Source organism: Sciurus carolinensis, chromosome 17 (assembly GCF_902686445.1).
Source record: "Sciurus carolinensis chromosome 17, mSciCar1.2, whole genome shotgun sequence".
NCBI classification, from domain to species: domain Eukaryota; kingdom Metazoa; phylum Chordata; class Mammalia; order Rodentia; family Sciuridae; genus Sciurus; species Sciurus carolinensis.
Genome location: NC_062229.1, coordinates 51,284,848 through 51,304,653, shown reverse-complemented (window position 1 = coordinate 51,304,653; position 19,806 = coordinate 51,284,848). Strand labels below are relative to the sequence as shown.

General features: G+C 44.5%; 1 protein-coding gene across 7 annotated transcripts in view; it reads left to right on the top strand.

Annotated features, from left to right (window-relative positions):
• The window catches only part of Flnb (filamin B), a 150,178-nt gene that overhangs the window by 86,079 nt on the left and 44,293 nt on the right, over positions 1-19,806 (top strand). For all 7 annotated transcript variants that reach the window (XM_047530203.1, XM_047530202.1, XM_047530201.1 and 4 more), the window contains exons 9-20: positions 1,117-1,254; positions 2,741-2,867; positions 4,861-4,997; positions 6,353-6,546; positions 7,548-7,661; positions 8,486-8,629; positions 8,830-8,953; positions 9,288-9,448; positions 10,680-10,770; positions 11,031-11,200; positions 16,617-16,734; positions 19,129-19,391. In XM_047530203.1, coding sequence (XP_047386159.1) covers positions 1,117-1,254; positions 2,741-2,867; positions 4,861-4,997; positions 6,353-6,546; positions 7,548-7,661; positions 8,486-8,629; positions 8,830-8,953; positions 9,288-9,448; positions 10,680-10,770; positions 11,031-11,200; positions 16,617-16,734; positions 19,129-19,391 — 1,781 coding nt within the window. The remainder of the gene's footprint in view (positions 1-1,116; positions 1,255-2,740; positions 2,868-4,860; positions 4,998-6,352; positions 6,547-7,547; positions 7,662-8,485; positions 8,630-8,829; positions 8,954-9,287; positions 9,449-10,679; positions 10,771-11,030; positions 11,201-16,616; positions 16,735-19,128; positions 19,392-19,806) is intronic.

Genomic DNA, 19,806 nt, shown 5'->3' with positions numbered 1-19,806 from the left:
ACCTCTAAACTTTCTTGCATTGTCTCACACATGAGCTTTGGGGGGACACATATCTGAATCATAACAGTGCTACCATAAACTTCCACCTACAGTTTCTCTAACTCCAAGTGTGCCTCTTCAGGGAGCAGGGTTTTGCCTACTAACCAGCTGAGGATATTGCAGGGAGGAGGAGCCAGATGAGGACTCATCTTCCTTCCACCCAGCAGAGAGTCTCTTCTTCTGGAGCCTGTGAACCCTAGTGTATAGAGAGTGCTGTCACATGTGCAATGTGAGATTTGGAAAAGAAAAGCCACTTAATAGATAACAGGACATTGCCCTCATTCATTTCCCATATCTATTTGATGAGAAGGTTGCCCCTGCTGGGCAAAGATGACCTAGGGCACAAAGGTGTCTTGTCAAACTTCTCACTAACTCATGGAGTAGTAGTTTTATGGACTTCTCATGTAAGAAATGTTAGAAGCTACCTTAGTCCTTAACTTTTAGGTAGACCCAGAAATCAAGTCAGGAGTGTGGCATTTACTGCTGATTCTTGCTTTTGTGGCTTTTCATTGCCAAGGGCCTTGTAACAGCCAGCACTGAAAGGTCTGCTGAACTGGTCTCTTTTGGCTCTCTGTTGTTTTGTCTGGCTGTTCATGTGGTGGACAACAGCAATGATTAGACCTTTAGAAATGGCTGACCCAGGGTTTGGAACACAGATATTTTCAAGCACTATATTTTCTAAGTCAACTTGAAAAAGTCTAGCCTTCCCAATTACTGGGCCCTTGAGAATGGCAATGAGGTTTGAATAATGTCCAGCATTCAGTCCTAACCTCCCCCTACCCTGTGAAAGGCTAAATGCCAGGACTCAGGAGCACAGTGCAGATTTGCTGCATTCTCCTGTTTTTATTGCCAAAGTAACTTTCCCCAGCCTTCTGTGGTGTGGTTGGACAAGGTTACGCTGTGTCCTTCTTTGCTGGTTAGAGTGCTCCCTGAATGGCACCCCTGGTTTTGGGCAACTGCTGCATATTCTTTGTGCAAAGCAAACATTTTTTTGGTGGGTGGCTCCAAGTTACCTTGGCTTTTTCATCTGTGCCTAAAGACTGAAAGGTAGAACTGTTGTCCAAACTGTGCTTGCAGCCTGCAGTCCAAATGCCTGCCGGGCCAGTGGCCGAGGCCTGCAGCCCAAAGGTGTCCGCATCCGGGAGACTGCAGACTTCAAGGTTGACACCAAAGCTGCTGGAAGTGGAGAGCTCAGTGTGACCGTGAAGGGTCCTAGTAAGTGCTCCTTTCTTTCTCCATCTCAGGTGTGGTTTTGTCTAATTTTTCAATCATGGTATTTTGGATTTCACCCCACGTCCAGATTGATTTATCCCAAAGAACCATAACAAAGATTTGAGACTTTCTGGCTTCCATGGGTAAAGGAGCAGAAATTGATTAGTATTGTCTGCCCTGGATATGGGCTAGAACTGTGGGCGACTTGATAGCCTTACATAATGTTAACACTTCTGGGAGTAGAGAAAGTGGTGAACGAGTTAGGGAAATGTTGCTGTGGGAACAACTTGAAGTGATCCATTTTTTCTTTGAGGATACCTAGCCCCTGAACAGAAGGTTCTTAACTCAAGATCACATAGCTTGTAGGCATCTGAACTGCATTTCAAACTCAGTCTCCAAGGCTGATGATTTCCCCAATACAGGTTGCATTTTATTGACTGAAATTACGTCAGTTACTACAATTAGTGCTTCTAGAAGGGGAATCATATTCTCCCAGTTGAAGTTTTCTTTGTAGATAAATACATGGAAGGCAACTTAAACCCAGCGGCCCATTCTTTACTCCCTCTTTTGGGGAGGAAGATAGGAGACGTGAGGTTGAGTATCTTCCCTGTTCACAAGTTTTCCCCTGGAACAGAAGCACTTCTGCATTTCTGGTTGCAAGTATAGTTTACTGGTGGGTTTTTCTCACCTTCTGTGATGCCATCAAATTGGGGCAGAAGGGTTTGAAGTTCCAAAAAGTTAATGTTTGATCTCAGAGCACCAAGTTTTGGAGCAGAATGTGCCCTGAGGACATCCAAGGTTCTAGACTGCCCAGATCTGGAGTCAAGCTATGCTGCGGCTACCCTCCCTCCCAGCTTGTTGCAACAGGAGTCAGGGAGACATGTTTTCCTGACCTTGGAGACTTGCTTGACTCAACGGCTTTCCTGGCCAAACCTCAGGGCTCAACATAAAACAAGTTCCTGCCTGATGGCTGGGCCTGGGGTTTGTGGTGTAGCATTTAAAACCCATCTTCTCATAGATAGCATACACAAGGGCTTTATGGCTTTCGTTGTCCAGATTTAGCAAAAAAAGGAAAAAAAAAAAAAAAAACATATCCTGGGATGCATGATTCAAACCAAATACTCATAAAGGTTCTCCCTCCCCAGTGTTTGAGGGAGGCTGGAAGGGTAACTATTGGGAAATGTTGAAATGTAACTAGATTTCTCTTTGCATAGATCCAGGAGGTTCAGCACCTCAGTGCCCTCATAGCTGAGAGAACTGTCCAAAGCCACTTTGCTATGCAATCTTCCATTTCTTTATACTTTGAAGCAGAGATGGGTCTGCTTTTAGCTTTGGAGTTCTCTCCCAGATTTTTTAGGGTCTGACACTCTGCAGTGGCCCACTTGGTTCTTAGATGGCTTGTGCCTTATGGATATCACTACCTTTCTGTTCTTATCATCATTGTGAGGCTAGGATTGCTATGGAAAGATTGTGTGCTTCCTTCCCACAGAGGGCCTGGAGGAGCTGGTGAAGCAGAAAGGCTTTCTGGATGGCGTCTATGCATTTGAGTATTACCCCAGCACCCCAGGGAAGTACAGTGTTGCCATCACTTGGGGGGGACACCACATTCCAAAGAGGTGAGTCCTGGAATGGTGATGCTGGGGATGCATCTTCTCCCGAGGTATACTCTGCTCAGGGTAGACTCACAGGCTGCTGCTTCCCAGACTGCAGGAAAGAAAGAGATCTCCTTTGTCAAAAGCTGCCCCCACCCCTGCTCCAGCCTAGCAGCACACAGACACTTGGCTTGTTCTCAAAAGCAGCAGAAAGTTGCTGTGGTTTCAGCTGCCTTACTTTAAATCAAATGCTGGTGGTTCAGGGCTAGTGGGAGGCAGGGAAGCCAGAAGGCGGTTATAGAGAGCAATGGACTGTGTGTGTACACCCTCGTATAAACCGAGATTCTCTTTTTTCAATGAATGCCTCTGTTCACAAATGCCACGGAGGCACAGTCTGCTATGGTTTACATTAAAACCATCTACGTGAGTGCTGTCAGGGACCAAGGGACACTGTCTACAGCTTTGCTTTGTGGGCAGTGAAATTTCCACTCTGCACTCAAGTGTTTTCCAGCTCTCCTGGGGGCAGCTTTACATTCTGAATAGTTTAGTTTGCCTCGAGAAATATTCGAACATTACAGTAGGCCCCCTTATCCATGAGGGTTATGTCCTAAAACTCCCAGTGGATCTCTGAAATGCAGGTCATTGCCAAGCTATATATTCTTTGTTCTTTCCTAGACATACATACCTGTGATAAGTTTGATTGATAAAATAAGCATATTAACAGCAGTAATTAATAAAATAGAAATAATTATAAAAACATACTGTAATAAAAGTTATATGGATATAGTCCTTCTGAAAGTATCTTCCTGTGCTGTGCTTACTCTTTTTGTGCTAATGTGATAAGGTAAAGAGAAGGATGTAGGTTTCCTAGCATAGCATTGGCTACTGTTGACCTACTGATACGTACTTTGGATTGCATTTGACTGCATGTAATTTTTAGAAAATGATGCCAAGGATAAGTGGGGACTATTGTATAGAGTTCTTAGTGTTTAGGCAGACTTTTAAAAAACTTCCCACAACAAAGTTAAAGCATGTTTGTTTGCACATGTGATAAAACCTGTTGTGCTAGTCAGCTTTATGTCGCAGTGACCAAATTACCTGACAAGAGCAACTTAGAGGAGGAAGCTTATTTTGGGATGGTGATTTCAGAGGTTTAGTCCATGGTTCTGGGCCTGAGGTGAGGCAGAACATCATGGTAGAAGGTTATGGTGGAGGAAAACTGCTTAGCTCATTGTAGCCATGAACCAGAGAGAAGACAGTCAAGGACACAGGGACAAAATACATAATCCCCACAGCACACCCTCATTGACCTACTTTCTAACTATGCGTCACCTTCCTACAGTTACCACCCAGTAATCCATGCAAATTTAAAAAAAGAAAATATTTTTAATTTTTTAGATGTTTATAGACCTTTATTTTATTCATTTATTTATTTGTGGTGCTGAGAATTGAACCCAGTGCCTCACACATGCTAGGCAAGTGCTCTATCACTGAGTCACAACCCCAGCCCTCATTTGAATTATTAATCCATCATCTTATAGCTAATAAGGTTATAACTCTAATAATCTAATTATTTCACCTCCTGTGTTAATGCAGGAACTTTTGGGGCACACTTCATATCTAAAACATCCCACCTCTTCAACCTATTTTTCTTGTTATAGCAAAAGTAGGATATGGAGAAGACTGGGCTTTTTTTTTTTTCTCTCCAGGGCTTATGTTCTGGAGAGACCAGCAGGATATGCAAGGACTGAGGCTTGAGTGCCATCCCAGTGGCCCCTGAGCTCCCGAGGCAGCCACATTACATTATATTGTTGACATAATAATGGCTTTGGGGGGGACCTTTGTGGAGGAAGAGTTTGCCTGGAGTTTGGGACTCCTGGTGAAAGGATCAGTAAGTGGGAAGAATGTGTGTTAAGAGTTTTTAGCTGTAGTCAGTTCCTTCATCACTCTTCTTTAATGTCGCTTCTAAAAAAAGAAAAGAAAAGAAAAAATGTCGCTTCTATTCCCTTCCTTCTAGCCCCTTTGAAGTTCAAGTTGGTCCTGAAGCAGGCATGCAGAAAGTCCGTGCTTGGGGCCCTGGCCTCCATGGTGGAATTGTCGGGAGGTCAGCAGACTTTGTGGTGGAATCCATTGGCTCTGAAGTGGGGTCTCTGGGTAAGTGGAAGCAGCTGACCAGCAGCTTCTGGATGGCTGAGGATTATAGGGCATGGGGTGTCTAGTGTTAGGCTGGGTGTGGGGGCCTTGTCCAACCTCAGCACCCTTAGCTTCCTGACCTCCTAACCACTCAAGGCCTTCTCTGGGTGCTACTATACAAATCCAGTTCTCTTTTTCCTCTTGTCTTTCCAGTTTCTACTGCCTCTGGTACCAGTATTTATTCATCTACTAGACATTGAGGGCAGAGGCCTTGTGTGGGTATTATGCCTAAACAGTTCTTGGAACATAGTAATCACTTAGCAAATATTGTTGACTGCCCTTAGTTTAGATGAATGAATGAATGAGTGAATTTTGCCAAAATTTAAAATTTGGAAACTAAATATTCTGTGGACCATAATATATTTTACATACACATCCAACTTTATATATGATCATTTAAGATTAGGATTCAGCAAATCTTTTCCATAAAGGGCCAGATAGCAAATATTTCGTGGACTGTTAAGGTCTTTGTCACAAATATGTGACTCTACCATTGTAACCTAAAAGCATCTGTAGAAAATATGTAAATGACTATGGTCCTGTTCCAGTAAAACTATATTTATAAAAATCAACAGCCAGATTTGGCCCTTGAATGATTTAATGACCTATTATATTATAGTTTAGTGACCATTTTAGGTAAAGCAATTAGCAAAAAAGGGAAAAATTAAAAATCATATTTAATTTTCCATACTGGAAAGAGGAATCATCTTGGTATATTCTTCTCGTCTGCAGATAGTATCTTTTGGTATATCTATCCAGACTTTTTTCACGTACGTACGTATACAAACATTGATTTGCCACGTAAACTGAGCTATCTAGGGGAAGTCTTTATATTTTTATGCATCAGATAAATATGGGGTATGCCTTCCATTTTCTGTGGCTCCCATGGAATTCCATTGTATGGATCTATCTATTGTTGGGCTCTCCAGTTATTTCCAGGATTTGCTCTATAAACAATGCTGAGTGCATATTCTCAGTTATTTCCTTTAGATAAAAACCCAGAAGAGGTTTTGTTCAGGCAACAAGTGGGTGTCACTTTAAGGCTTTTGGCACGTCTTACCATATTACCAACAGAAAATTTTGCTGGTTCACACCCAACCCCCCCCATTAGATGATGTAAGAAACAAGTATATCTAATCAACCCTTCCATCTCCAGTAAAACCTGGTGACCTTGGTTTTATGGAAAAGGAACACAAACAAATTTTATTTTTCTGGCCAATGCTTGGCTTTTGGGGAGACAGAGGAAATGAACTGGTGGTAACAGAATAGATGCTTCCTGCCATGTAACCAGGCTGGCCTTTCCACCCCATCCCCAGGATTTGCCATTGAAGGCCCTTCCCAGGCAAAGATTGAGTACGATGACCAGAATGATGGATCATGTGATGTCAAATACTGGCCCAAAGAGCCTGGAGAATATGCTGTCCACATCATGTGTGATGACGAAGATATCAAGGACAGCCCATACATGGCCTACATCCACCCTGCCACAGGAGACTACAACCCAGACCTGGTGGGCTGCCTATCCTGTTCGGTCCTGTCTTCTCTGGCCCTGGCACTCCCTTAGCTCCCAGGCCTGCAGAATTGCCATAAGCAGCATGGCAGAGAAGGACTTTTGAGATTTTAGGAAGGGAATGGGTCTAAATTTGAATTCTGCTGGTACTCTTAGCATTTCGTAATGTTGGACAAGTAATTTACCTCCCCGATTCTTGGCATCTTCCGCTATAAAATGGGGATGATGGGAGCAGGGTCTACTTTCTAGAGCTTCTGGGATAATTCAAAATCACATGCAGAAAGATAGCTGTTAGCACAATACCCGACCTGTGTAGGGGGCTCCACAGCTGCTAATTTCTTGCAATCTGGAGCATCCTATTTCAATCTTACCACTTTCTGTAGTTATCATTTCAAGGTGCTCCATAGATAAGGGTTTTTTCCCCTCAGCTCCTCTTCTCTCACATTGGATCAGGGTTTCCAAGGCCTTCCTCTCAAGCCTTTAGTAGGTTGCTAATCATCAAGTCTGAGCCAAGCCTTCAAATAGGTGACCCCATATCCCCTGTGTGCTGATTTTGACCTCTTTGGGGCAGTTCTGCAGAGGCTGAGGTCAGTTTGGGCTGGTGACTACCTTTCTTCAACTAGCTGCTAGTCCTTTGCTTCCTGGTGGCTGCAGATTTTTGGACTCTTATCTCTGTTGAAAGGTTTTGAATTTCCTCAAAGTGAGAACATTGAAACTGGGCATGGCTGAAGGTTCCTGCCCCACTTACTACAAGTTCTGTCAGAATAAGGAAGGGGACCTGGACTGGTTTGGCCCTGGTTTTAGAGTTTTCATGGAAGGTTAATGATACTATTTATCTTTAAGTTACGGCCTATTGTAGCATTTTACTTCCTGTAACCATCCTGTTACATGGATACCATAAAATCAGGCGCAAATCATTTTGTTCTCCCCTTATTTACAGGTTATAGGGCCTTATTTGGGGCATGGTACAGAAAGAGAATAATATTGTTCCTTTCCCCCAGGTCCAAGCTTATGGACCCGGTTTGGAGAGATCTGGGTGCATCGTCAACAACCCAGCTGAGTTCACCGTGGATCCTAAGAATGCTGGAAAAGCTCCCTTAAAGATATTTGCTCAGGTAAATTTTAGGAGGCCACCTGTGCAGGTAATTGTCAGGTTGAAAGTAATGGAAAGAGATGTGGCTCAGTGATAAAGCACCTCTGGGTTCAATCCCCAGTACCCTGATGCCCCCCAAAAAAGTGTTATGGCAGGTCACTCAATGTACCTGATCCTCAGTTTTCTCATCCACACATTGAGAATGATCAGAATACTATCTCATGGAGTTACATGAGGATTAAATGAGACTAACATAAAGCAGGGTGTTTTTCATGATCTTTATGATTTGTATTCTGTGGAAAGATGTGTTGATTGTTTCAGACTACTCTGTAATATCGTTCAGTTTGACTGAATCGACTTAGGTCTTGTTAGGAAGTTTGTAAACAAAATAAAAAAATGTTTAATTTAATTGGAATTGGCCAAAAGAATTAAAAACAGAAATTGAAATTTAAGAAGCATTGAGTAGCTATGGCTTTTTGGCGGCTGGGGGCAGATTTGCTCTTAATAATTAAAAATAAGTAAACAGACACGTGACACGTGCCTGTAGTCCCTGCACTTGAGTGACTGAGGAGAAAGGATCACTTGAGCCCGGGAGTTTCAATCAACCTAAGCAACATGGTGAGACCCCATCTCAAAAGCAAACAAATAAAAAAAAACTCACAAAGTAACAACAAATAAAAAACAGGCATGTAATATTTTGTCAGATGTTGTCATTGTATTGCGAGAGCTAGCATTTTGTGGTTGCTCCATCAAGTTTTTTTGGGTGAATGTATGGTGACCTGGTTTGGTGGAGACCATGTGACTATGTGAAAGACACCTCTATTCCTAGCTCTGGCTCTTTTACAGGATGGAGAAGGCCAGCCCATCGACATCCAGATGAAGAACCGAATGGACGGAACATATGCCTGCTCATATACCCCTGTTAAGGCCATCAAGCACACCATTGCCGTGGTCTGGGGTGGTGTGAATATCCCAAACAGCCCCTACAGGGTAGGTTGTGGGGCAAATCCTGGCTGATGTATGAAAAAACTTGGCTGTTCACCAGGTCTGGACTCCACATGGCGAGACCCATCCTTGGTGGACCTTGAAGCGGGGCATGGTCTAGGCTGCCCCAAAGGACTGATTTCTAACCATGTTTTGCTGGGTCCATGTGGAAGAGTATTTGATGACTTTCTTCATGTCTTCTCTAGGTCAACATTGGGCAAGGAAGCCATCCCCAGAAGGTTAAAGTGTTTGGACCAGGTGTGGAAAGAAGTGGTCTGAAGGCAAATGAGCCCACTCACTTCACAGTGGACTGTACTGAGGCTGGGGAAGGTGAGATTGTGCTTCCCTCAACCCTGTGAGTGTTGCTGTTTGAGAAAAGAAGTTTTTGTAACTTTTGGAGGGCCAGCGAACTTTGAGCCAGGAAGTAGTCCCTCTGCCTAGGTGACTGTTCACCTAATGAACACTGTGTTGGTTCCTTGGTGACTCATCCTTCCTAATCCTCCATCCCTTTTCCGAAGCCCTAACTTACCACCTTCCCTTTCTTACTTAGGTTTTCTACTGGAAACTTCCCTATTGCTCTTTTAGGGTGTTAGCTTGAGCTACAAGTGATGCAAAGGACATGTTGTTTCTTGCAAACTGGTGCTAATAAACTGGTCTCTTCTAGGTGATGTCAGTGTTGGCATTAAGTGTGATGCCCGGGTTTTAAGTGAGGATGAGGAAGACGTGGATTTTGACATTATTCACAATGCGAATGACACGTTTACAGTCAAATATGTACCGCCTGCTGCCGGGCGATACACCATCAAAGTTCTCTTTGCATCACAGGTATGTGTTGGGGCCTGGGAGGAAACAGAGGAAAGTGGGCCTGAGTTCTTTGAGGCTACCTGTTTGTGTATCTCCTTTTGGGTTTTTTAGCAATAAGGAAGGTGTCTTGAGAATTTCACTCTGATTTTCTCTGGTTCCTTAAAGTCAAAAAGGGGGAAAAAATTAAATTGTTGCCACTTTCTAAAAGAAGTCAATGGTTAAAAGCGGGTTCTAGAAAGAGACTGTTAAAAGCTATCTCAAGGAACTGGCGTTGTAGCTCAGTGGTAGAGCACTTGCCTGGTACCTGTGAGGCAATGGGTTCCATCCTCAGCAACACATATAAATAAAATAAAGGTATTGTGTCCATCTACAACTAAAAAAAAATTTTTTTAAAAGTGGTATCTCAAGATTTTGATTAAAATATAGCTTCTAGATATTCTACTTAGGCCTGTTTGAAACCTCTGTGCTTTTTTTATTTTATTTTTTTTGCGGTGAGCTGCATCCCAGCCTTTTTTATTTTTAGACAGGGTCTTGCTTAGTTGCCTAGGGCCTCATTAAGTTGTTGAGGCTGGCCTCAAACTTGCTACACTCTTGTTTGACCCTCTCCAAATCACTGAGATTTCAGGTGTGCACCACTCTATTAAAATTTTATACAGAGAGGTGTTTTGAAGTGTTAGGTTTATGGCAGTGATGATAGGGTGATCAGTACCCTGAAACGAGATTCTGAAATCCTGATAATTACATTTGCATAAAAACAGGAACCTCAGGAGAACATTCTGTGCCTAAATGTAATGGTCTTGAGTTGACTTCAGTTAACTTATTCTGCCTTTATCCTGATAGTCTGTAACTTTCTTTTTGAAGAATAATAATCTATTTCTATTTATTTCCTTGTAGTTCCCAAACATTAATTCTAAACTATCCCTGGAGGATATTTCCTTCCCCTGTCTTCATAATTGTTCTCAGTTTTGGTTTTATTCTGGGTTGTAGTTTTTCATCCTCAGTACCTAACACCCAGTGTTAAAGGATCAGAGTCTTCAGTTCTGTTGATATTGTCAGGATCCAGGCGTTAGCAAGGACCTGTCATGGTCTTATGTGATACTAGGGTATGCAGACTTCTCTGGCAGTCAGAGAAGTTGGCTTACCACCCGCTGAAGTATATGTCATGCTAAAGTTTGTCCTTTGCATCTGGGCAGAAGGCTAAGCTGGCAGTTGCTCAGGGGGCTTTCCTTCTGACACCATGTCTCTGCTACAGGAAATTCCTGCCAGCCCTTTCAGAGTCAAAGTTGACCCTTCCCATGACGCCAGCAAAGTGAAGGCAGAAGGCCCGGGCCTCAGCAGAGCAGGTAAGAAGGCATGGGTGAGGCTGTCCTGGGCCTTCTGTGGCCAGTGGCATTGGGGATGTTTGGTTGGGGCCTGGATAACTTATGTCCATAGATGGTTCTGATGTGGCAGGGGGATTGCACCTGCCTGAGCCATGGACTGGCCTAGTTATTGGCTGGCTGCCATGGTGGAATGGTACTATTGAACCTGTCAGACTGGTTCTAGAAGTGTCTGAGACCTGTCTGCCAGCCCTGTCTCCCCACTTCACGGTATGTCCTTCCAGGTGTGGAAAATGGAAAACCAACCCACTTCACTGTTTTCACCAAGGGAGCCGGGAAGGCCCCACTCAACGTGCAGTTCAACAGCCCCCTTCCTGGTGACGCCGTGAAGGATGTGGATATCATCGATAATTATGACTACTCTCACACCGTTAAATACACGCCCACTCAGCAGGTAGAGTCCTTCTTGTCCCCTTCCCTGTTGACCAGGCCCCTTTCCAGGCAGTGCTGTGCCTTGGACCTAGGAGGAGTGATTTGGTGCTTGTGGAGGTGCTTGGCTGCAGGAGGTGGCTCCTCTTGCCTTTTGTGTGACCCTCTGGGAGAGCACTGACTACAAACCCATGCAGTGCCTGAAGAAGAACCAGGAAGCCAGTCCCACATCTCCACCTCCATTTGGGGATTTGTCAGAGCAGTGCTGAGTTCTTGATGTTTAGGACCCAACACGTAACCCTTAACCACACACACACACACACACACACCCGCCTTCCCTCTCTCTCTTGCTCTCTCCCTCGCTCTCCCCCTCCCTCCTCTCCCTCCCTGCCCCCAACTTCCTAGCTGGCTCTCGGTCTTTCATTAATTAATCACAGAGAAAGAGCTGCCACACCTGTGTTTTTCCTTGCCAGCCTTTTTGGCCTAGTTTACCCTTTTATGAGATGTTTTAGTGGGGTCTTTTCTCAAAGAGCCGGTTCAGTCTTTTAGTCCCTGAACCCTAAAGCACTATTCAGGGCAGCACATTGTTCCCCTTTACAAAATGCAGAAATTCAACTGGATCTTGCCATCTAGAGTGTTTTACTCTAATTATTTTCTGTGATAAGGATCTTTAAAAACAAAACAAAACACCCCTCAGTAACAAGTTTATGTTTATTTGTTTAAAATTTTAAAAATTCAGTATTTTGTTTTTTCATGGTAAAATACACTTAACATTTGCCATCTTAACCATGTTAAAGCTACCCCTTCAGTGGTATTAAATACGTTCATTTTGTTCTGCCACCATCCATCACCCCAACTCTTTTCCTTTTATGAAACTAAAACTCGGTACCTATGATAATTATTAAAAAATTTAGTTTTGCTTCATGTTCATACCCCTAGAATCTGGACAATAAACATCCTGGCAGAAAAGACTGGATTTTCATACTCATGCCTAGTGTTGTGAACAGTTGTTCTAAGCCCCTGAAATTCCTCCATTCTGAAGGGAAGGAGTCCTTGTGTTAGAAACGCCAGTTATAAGTTAACAAGGGCAGTTTTGACTGCAGAGACTGCTCAGGAGGCATTACTCCTCCTGGCCCCACCCTGTGGAGCTAGCAAGAGTCAAGTGGGGAAGAATAAGGGAACAGGGAGGATGAGGGGATGGTAAGAGTATTCTTGCTTCGAGGAACTGTTCTCCTTATGGACTGAATCTTTTCTGAGAACTTCCCTGGCAGTGGAAGGAGTTCTCTAGGGCAGGTTCTACATGCCACATTATGAATGTGACCTTTTGTCTCCAGACTTGGTGATTCCTGTGCCTTTAAAAAATCCTAAGGAGGGGTTTCTTATTGTAGTAATAAAACTAATGCTTCTGAAGCTAGACTGTCCTTTTCACATCAGTCTGCTCAATAGATTTCTTTTTTTTTTTTTCTTTTTTTGGGTGCTAGGGATCGAACCCAGGGCCTTGTGCTTACAAAGCAGGCACTCTACTAACTGAGCTATCTCCCCAGCCCAGTCTGCTCAATAGAAAGTAGGTAGTTATTTTCTTGTTGATGGTTCTTAGGTCTGATGGAGGGCGTTACCACCATCATTACCTTGATTTCATCTTTGTTGCCAGTTCTCCACATGCCTTAGGAAAAGGGACCAGAAAGTCATGGCCATGCACACTGACCAAGGTTACAAGGTCATATATGCTTCTAAAAAACAGTTCATGACTTGCATGTTTTTTTTTTTTTGTTTTTTTTTTTTTTTTTTTTTTTTGTGTGTGTGTGTGTGTGTGTGTGTGTGTGGTACTGGGGATTAAACCAAGACTGGCCACACTAGACAAGTGCTCCACCACTGATCTGCATACCCAACCCGTGACTTGTGTTTTATAATATGCTTTCCTGTATTTTGACTGTGCTGTTAGCACATCAGGACAAAGTCAGTTTGATGTGTACCCTGGAAAGCATAGCAGAACCCATTGCCCTGTGCACCCAATTGTCAGTTCAGGTGAAAGTCAAGAGCCACCTTCATCGCATTTGAAGTATTGCTTCAGTGGGAGACTCTTTACTTCAGTCACCTCTAGGTCAAATTCATCTAGTTCTCTGATCGCAGTGGGTTTGAGAACTGTTGGCACACTCAGTAGCTTCTGGGGGCTGTTTGTTCAAATGCTGGCCATGATATGTTGAGGAGCTGGTAGAGTCTTGGTGTTAATTGTTGCCTTTCGTGTGAGTAGCTGTCAAGGGGCCCCTTGGGTCCTTCTTGTTTGGAGTATAGAGTGCGGTTTTTAGTTTCATTATTTGGGATACTTGCAATTCTGCCTATTTCTCTGTAGCAAAGAAAACGGATGATATCTCTTCTCTTGGATTGTGAGTTCTCCAGGGATAGGATATCATGTCCTACATGTGTCTTCCCATCCCTAACCCCAAGCCCTGGGTCTGGCGTCATAGGTACTCCATATGGATTAATGACTGAAAGGGTGGATCAACAATGTGATGCCTCGATGTGATACAGAGATGGCCTAGGAGCATTGTAATCGGTAGAAGAGTTGGGCTGGCACGTCCTCGTTCTGAGGAGCAGCTAAAAGCTCAAGATCAGGTACAGGAAGTTTGCCTGTGAGTTGTTGCTCTTGGATGTGGTTAAGAGGCCAGAAAGCTGCCCCCTCCATGGAGGAGGGGGGCCTACTTTGAGAGCTGATGCCCCTGGCATCATGGTGTTTTTTGATAATAATAGACTGGAACTTTCCAGAAAGGCAGCTACTTGATTTCCGTGGAGAGGCACGGGTGCCTGGGTGGGTGCTTCCACCTCAGAATAGACTGCGAGGAACCATTACCCTGCCTACCTGAAGAAACTGGCCCCTCAGGTTGATTGCTGGCTTTTGCTCCCTGACACCTGCAAGGCTGCTGATCTTCCCTGCAGGGTCCCTGAGCAATAGCTCACCTGCCTATACGTGTATGGTTGGTGGAGGTGTCTGCTTTTGTCAAGATAGAGTGGGTGGTCGGAACTCCACTTAGTGGAGTGGGTTGAAGCTTGAGGACCCTCCTTGAGGTCACACAAAGGCAGGTAATTATTAGGGACAGGTAATTATTTTCCTGAGGACTTTTGCCTCCTTTACTTTGGTTGTCTATGGCCTCAAGTGGCTTCAAATTCTTAACCCAAGCTCCCCAACCCAGAACAGTTTGAGAAGTTGGTGGCAGCAAATTCGGTACCTGCTGTGTTTGGAGCCACTAGGAATTAGGGTACCTTCAGGAAAACCCCATGAGCTCACAGAGCCTCTTGAGGTAATAATCTCTACCTTGAGTTCCCCTCTACCCCTGGTACTGGGGATTGAACCCAGGGGTACTCTACCACTGAGCTATGTCCTCAGCCCTTTTTAATTGTTTGTTTTTTGAGACATGTTAGGGGACATGGTTTCCCTAAATGGGTGAGGGTCTCACTAAGTTGCTGAGACTGGCCTTGAACTTTTGATCTCCTGCCTGAGCCTCCTGAGTCCCTGGGATCACAGGCATCCACCACCAAGCCTGGCTTGAAATGTTCTTCATGTGGTAACCTTGACTTCCTGCAGGCAGCTCTGGAGGAGAGGATGCTGTGCTGTGTCTCTCAGTTCATCCTCATCTGAGCTGCTGGGTCAGGGTCCTTGTGTTTCTGTGTTTTCCAGATAAGGGGTCAGGTCTCAGAAGCACGTAGAGGGAGAATAAAACTGTCCTGCAGTCAGCAACATCTTGGTGGAATGAGCAGGTGGTCACTGCCTAGGCAGCCCTCATTTATAGCCCTGTGATGAGGAAAAAACAATCCATTCCTTAGCTGGACCTTGGGGAATGTTATCGGTAACTGGAAATGTTATCAGTACTAGAGGTGCAAATCTTGGAGGTTTTTTTCCTTCCCCGTTGTTAGGTTATTTAAGAGTTAATTTCCTATCTGAATTTTTGTTTTGCTTTTGTGACTGGTAAGAAAACATACTTTCTTTTATGAGATGGGCTGACTTAACTGGAAGAAAACTTTTCCCTCTCTAGCACTTCAGGGAAGTGGCCAGAAAACTCATGGGGGTGAGAGAAAAGATATTTCTAGGACCCCTGGTCAGCCTTGAAGCCTAAGAGTTGGGACTCGTGGGCAAATTGAAGCTCAGGAAGAGTTGGCATGTTGGGAGTGCCACAGTGATTAAGTAGTAATTAGTCCTCCCTTAAACATTACAAGGAGACCTTTCCTGTCCTTTGGCCGACTCCCAGTCCTGTTGAATTTGACCTGTGCACATTTTACCATGAAATGTTATACCCTTGAGGTAGGGGGTCATTGGCTTTGTATGCAGTGTTAAAAAATCCTGGAAAATCAATCCTTCCCCCCTCATTGATGCAACCAATTCTTTTTCTTGGCTTTTTTCCCCTTCTTTATTACAAAAGGAATGTGAGAAAATATACATAGGCCAAAAGCTACACCCTTTTAATGCTTGATCAGCGACAGCCTTTAACAGGCCCTGCATGCCAGCGAGCCTGATGGATCCTCAGGGAGAATCATCTCTCCCTCCTGCATCCCTTACATTATGCCTGGATGATTGAGGTGATGGGGACTTGATCTATGAGATGGCAGTAATCTTTCTTGGAGCATTGGCATGGTGGACGGGTATTTGGCCAATGTGGAGGATGGAAACCAGCAGTCAGCTGGTCTGGGACCAGGAGGAGGAGAACAACAGCGGCACACATGGCCATGCTGTGTCTCTGTGACCACTGGGGACCTACCAATCACATAGCACAGTGTGCCTTTGCATTCGCAGCTTTTCTTTCCTTCTCTAGAAACAGCAGTTAAACACCGTGTGCTGGTCTAACAATTCTAGGTGAACCACTTTGCAGATCCCTTTGCAGCCTGGTAGCCCGAAACTGATTGCCAGGACATGGGAAAACTGGTTCTATTCACTTAGAGGCCCCAGCTCAGTGGCTGACCCATGGCAAGTTGCCTGCATTTGGGGTGGGGAGGTGGCATGGGAGCAGCAAGGAAGATGTGGGTGCCATGGGTCCGAGGCCCAGGGCTTATGTTTACCAGGCATGTGATGGGATCAAGTTCCTTTACTTCACTGAACTGTTGTTTCCACTCTTGGAAAAATGGGAATGATAGCAGGAACAGTCCCTTAGAACTGTTTTCAGATAGAATGAATGAAATGATTAAAAGAGCATGTAGCACCGTGCTTGGCGAGTAGTAAGCACTTATGAAGTTGTCCCTGTTGTTTTTAGCTGCTCTTATTTGATCTGGCTTCTCGCTATTCTCTACATGTGGTCAAAAGCTCAAAGAAATGTGTCTGAGATGTTCTCTAAGTCCATTGGAGTCATGCCCACTGTGTCTCTGGAAAGAATAAAGTGCCTGGAGACAGGTTTAAATACCCAGTGAGCATGTTGGTACTTAAAAGTGCACTCCTTTTTTTTTTTTCCTCATTCCAGGGCAACATGCAGGTTCTGGTAACTTACGGTGGTGATCCCATCCCTAAAAGCCCTTTCACTGTGGGCGTTGCTGCTCCACTGGATCTGAACAAGATAAAAATCAACGGGCTGGAAAACAGTAAGTGTCTGATGAGGGGAGGGTCACTGAAGATCAGGAAACCTGGCTGCGGTTAGGCTTCCTTGCAAAGATGAATTCACAGAGAAGCCAATGCTATTTTAAAAAACTTTGCTGTGAGACAGACTCGGGTTTAAACAAGGGCCATGTTGTGAAACAACAGTGACTCTGGCCTCATCTTTCTCATTTATACAGCAGGGGTGGGTGGATGAGAACACTTTACCTCACAGGAATATTGTGAAAATTAAATGAGCTAATAATTCAGAGGCTGGCAGGTAGTCAGACCTCAGTAACTACAGATGCTGCTGTGAGAAGTTTTCATTAAGACAAGAAGTGGGGCCTATTGCTTTTGTGTGAGTTTCTTACTGTGCCATCTTTCCTTGGCATCTGAATGCACAGTCAAACGTAAAAGCCAAATCCCTGGTGCTTGGTAACCACGACCACAGCACACATCCCCATCCCCAGTAGTCCCTTAGTTTGTTAAGAATCTTACTGTTGTAAACTTGTTTTGTTCAGGTTGATATGTTCCCTTTTAAAATTATTATTATGGAAAAACTGAAACAGAAAAAGAAGGAGTAGTGTGGTGTTCAACACTGATATGCTCATTACAGCTTCAGATGCTTCACACGTGCTCATAAAATCATTCTTACACAAGGAATATATAAATCCAGTTTTTGTCTAAAACAAAATTACAGCTAAGAGTTCATTCCATTTAAAAAAATTTTGTAGTTGTAGATGAACAGAATGCCTTTGTTTTATTCATTTTTTTTTTTTAATGTGGTGCTGAGGATCGAACCCAGTGCCTCACATGTGCTAGGCAGGCGCTCTGCTACTGATCTATAGCCCCAGCCCCGAGATAATTCCATTATAAGAGTCATTTCTCCCACTTCCTAGGGTTGACCGAAGTTGGCAGCTCAGTTTCCTCTCCTTCCACACCTTCTCTCTGTATCCTCACGTCTAGATGTGCCAGTAGAAAAGATCTGGCAATGTTCATTTTGCCTAAAGTTATCCTGCTATGCCTGTGCGTCTCCAGCTAGCTTGCACTCTCCCACTCAAGTACACCCCCAACCCCAACCCACTTTTTTTTTTTTTTTTTTTTTGGTGGTTCTGGATATTGAACCCAGGCCCTCCCTTAATGTTAGCCAACCTGCCCTATGGTTAGCAGTGCATCTTGGAAATCATTCACACCTACATCCTCCTCATTGATGTTAACCGCTGGACGCAGATAGGAAAGACCCCTGCAGTGCACATTCACATGGTTTCAGAGCCACCAGCACAACCAGGCTGGTGTGTAGCCCCCAGCGCAGTGTTCCTTCGTCCCCTTTGAGGGTTGCTCTAGGGTCTTGGCAGTACCCTCAGTGAGCACCTTCATTGATCTGTGACCCAAATGGACAATTTGTGAAGAAGACCAACTCCCAGTTCTGGAGGCTGCAGAGCAAGAGCTCCAGGTGTTGGCTTTTGTGGGTGATGACAGCCAGCTGTGAGCATAGGAGCAGTCACTGCCCAACCTTTCACGAATCCACATGCCACTCCTTTCCACTGGACACCAAGAGTTCTTACTCTGAGCAGCAAAAGTGCAGTGCCTCTTAGGAAAGGCTCTTTCCCTTTGGATCCTGAGGCTCGAGACGCCTTGCCTGGTCCAGCAGTGTCCATTTTGGCAGGCCCTAGGCTGTTCAAAAGTCAAGACCCTGGGTTGTGACAGGGCCCTGTGTTCCCCATGCTTTTGTTTTAAAGTGCCTTCCACATTTTTGTCAAACACTTAGGTTTCCTGTGGACTTTCTTTGCAAAGACCTTTCAAAAACCACCACAGCGTCAGTTCTCAGGATGAGATTCAGTGTTCCTGCCTTTGCCAGCACTGTGACTTCTCATAGGGTAGGGGAAGCAGCTGTAGGATTGTATTTCTTGCCAAGTATTATTAAATAAAATATGAACCTATGAGTGTGTTTTCATATCAAGTTTACACTACAAGTAAGTAAAGAACAGAGGATAGTGTCAGATTATAATTTCCTAGTCCACAAAGCAGATTGTTGGATTAGATAAATTTAGATTTGAGTTCCATCTTGGTAGCCACCTGTTAAAGCTATTTGTTAGTAATAAATATCCTTGGAGTTTTGGTGAAAATCAAAGGCAACAATGTGCTATTGTTTATGCCTGGAATATAAAATGCATATAGTAAGTGACAGTTGTTATTATCACTATTAATTAACCCTCATTCTTAGGCCAGTTGCTGTTGAGCCTGAAGTGCAGTTATGTTCATCCAGTCTTTCTGTACCTGCCATTCATTGTCAAAGAGGCTGAGACAAAACCCCATGTCCAGAGAACCGTCCTTCCCTGCTTGTGATGGTTCTTGCCTCGGGAGGTGGGCACCTCCTCACTTTGACTTGCTCCCTTCCCCAGGGGTCGAGGTTGGGAAGGATCAGGAGTTTGCCATCGACACCAAGGGAGCAGGAGGCCAGGGAAAGCTGGACGTGACGATCCTGAGCCCCTCTCGGAAGGTCGTACCGTGTCTGGTGGCGCCTGTGGTGGGTCGGGAGAGCAGCACAGCCAAGTTCATTCCTCGGGAGGAGGGGCTGTATGCCGTCGATGTGACCTACGATGGACACCCCGTGCCCGGGAGCCCCTACACAGTGGAGGCCTTGCTGCCACCCGATCCCACCAAGGTCAGCTTTTGATTTTTTTCCAGAACTTGCCCAGTTGTTGTCAAATGTGATACCATAGTCCTTCTCTCTGGTCCTGCCTGGCAAAGACTTTTGGAAACTCATTTTGTGGTGAAAGTAGTTTCTCAATGGCCAATTATGGTTCTCCTATAAATCAGCGTGAAGAGTCCCCTGGGTAGCTGGGCCAACCTCCACTCTTTCTATCTATCTGCCTGGGAAATTTTGGTGAGGGACTCCCTGGTCCTGAGTCCTTTTCCTTCACTCATGTCTTAATACTGGTACTTGCTTCAAAGTCAACCTATAAGGATGAGGCAAGACAATGAACGTGAAGGCCTCAGGCCAGCATCTGACACACAGACTAAGCTCACCCCTACAGAGGCTATGATAACATAATATAAAAAGACATTATCTAGGTCAG